The sequence below is a fragment of the Plectropomus leopardus genome, unplaced genomic scaffold (assembly GCF_008729295.1).
Source record: "Plectropomus leopardus isolate mb unplaced genomic scaffold, YSFRI_Pleo_2.0 unplaced_scaffold20483, whole genome shotgun sequence".
NCBI lineage: Eukaryota > Metazoa > Chordata > Actinopteri > Perciformes > Serranidae > Plectropomus > Plectropomus leopardus.
This window is the reverse complement of record NW_024622143.1, coordinates 1-1,807: the sequence shown is the minus strand read 5'-3', so window position 1 is coordinate 1,807 and position 1,807 is coordinate 1. Positions and strand designations below refer to the sequence as shown.

Sequence of the window (1,807 nt, the reverse complement as noted above, 5' to 3'; positions counted from 1 at the left end):
AGGACGTCCTGAGAGAGGAATGGACAAACATCTCACTGACAGTGACTAAAGTGGATGTTTTAATGTCAAATTCACCACCGGAGCCAAAGACCAGAGCTGGATTCTTAAAATATTCACATGAAATCACACTGGATCCAAACACAGCACACACACTGCTGTTATTATCTGAGGGGAACAGAAAAGCAACATTGATGGAAAAACAACAGTCTTATTCTCGTCATACAGACAGATTCACTGTATTGTTTCAGGTCCTGAGTAGAGAGAGTCTGACTGGACGTTGTTACTGGGAGGTGGAGTGGAGAGGAGGAGTTTGTGTAGCAGTCGCATACAAGAATATCAGCAGAGACAGGGGGAGTGAATGTGGATTTGGATACAATGACAAATCTTGGGTGTTAAGTTGTGTCACCAACAGTTATAAGTTTTGGTACAACAATGTCCAAACTCCTGTCTCAGGTCCTCAGTCCTCCAGAGTAGGAGTGTACCTGGATCACAGTGCAGGTATTCTGTCCTTCTACAGCATCTCTGAAACCATGACTCTCCTCCACAGAGTCCAGACCACATTCACTCAGCCGCTCTATGCTGGAATCCGGTTTTGGTATTTTGGAAACACTGCTGAGTTGTGTAAACTCAAATAGACAGATGTCATTTTTTTGTGTGTTTATGATCTGAAACATATTTTGTGTCCATGATTGTTTCTGAGAGCTGATTTCTCTTTTTGTCTTCCCTGCACAGAGATCACCTGTCAATCAAAGATTATGGGCGGTACTTTGACATCTTGTCATTAGTTGCTGTGTAAATGTTTGAGTTTCTTAAGGTGGCGCTCCTTCCTGTGTCTGTTTAGCCATGGAGGCTGTCACTGCTCACCATGATGTTTGTCTCTGGATGGAAATGTTAACTTCTCCGTGCTCGAAATATTTGATGATTATTTGGATTTTTGCATTTGGAATCAACAGAGCTTCTTTTATTGTAAATAAGTCTGAAATCTTTGTAGGAGATCTGTAATTGCATTGACAGTTTTTGGCAGCTCAGACGATGTACATATGAGTCACTATGATGTATTGTGAACATTGCTTGTGCGAATAAAGTGAATCTGTTTATTAAATCATTTTTTAAAAAGTAATTTAACAGAGTTTACTGACAGGATGTGAACATACTGAAGGTTTTCATGATGAATAAAGAATTTAAAGTATTTCCTTTTTGTCTTCATTTCAGTGTCGTGTGTAAAGACGATGGAGAAAATGTGAAACTTATATCATAATAATCAGCTTAATTTTGAAGCTTAGTTATAATTTTGAACTCAACTGTGGAAACTTTAACTTGGTTAAAGGAGGGTAAGAAAAAAATACTGGCACTACCTTTAACTCTCTACTGACAGCAGCAAAAGAAAGTAAAAGGAAACTTAATTGCAGCTTGAACACAATTTATTAAGAAAATGTGTACTTAATAATCATCCTTATTTGTCCAACTGAAATCACTGTCCTTCATGAAAGTAATCTAATGCTCAAAACAAACATTCAAAGTCCACGATTCAGTATGCAAAAATAGGAAACCAAATAAAGCAATGCATTACAAAAAAAGAAAAAAATATCACAAAAAAAGGAATGGTACTCAGTGGGGGGATCAGGAAGAGACAGTCCAGTCTTCAGTCATGAGTTTGCTCAGTGTTTATGGTCCTCCACACACTCTTGTTGGAGTTCAGCCTCCAGCCGCTCGAGGAAACAGCATAAAAAGAGACAGTAGAGGGCTTTCTCCACAGCAGTCTGCCCGGCTTCCACCTCTGTCTTCTGTTTCCTCCTCTGCTGACAAA

At 39.1% G+C, this 1,807-nt stretch overlaps 1 protein-coding gene across 1 annotated transcript; it reads left to right on the top strand.

The window, feature by feature from the left end:
- Positions 1-5: 5 nt before the first annotated feature.
- Positions 6-657, top strand: LOC121965544 (tripartite motif-containing protein 16-like protein; the record flags this gene model as incomplete). Its single annotated transcript, XM_042515685.1, has 1 exon — positions 6-657. A coding segment is annotated over one exon (630 nt), but the record flags the coding sequence as incomplete, so codon positions are not given.
- Between the last annotated feature and the right edge of the window lie 1,150 nt (positions 658-1,807).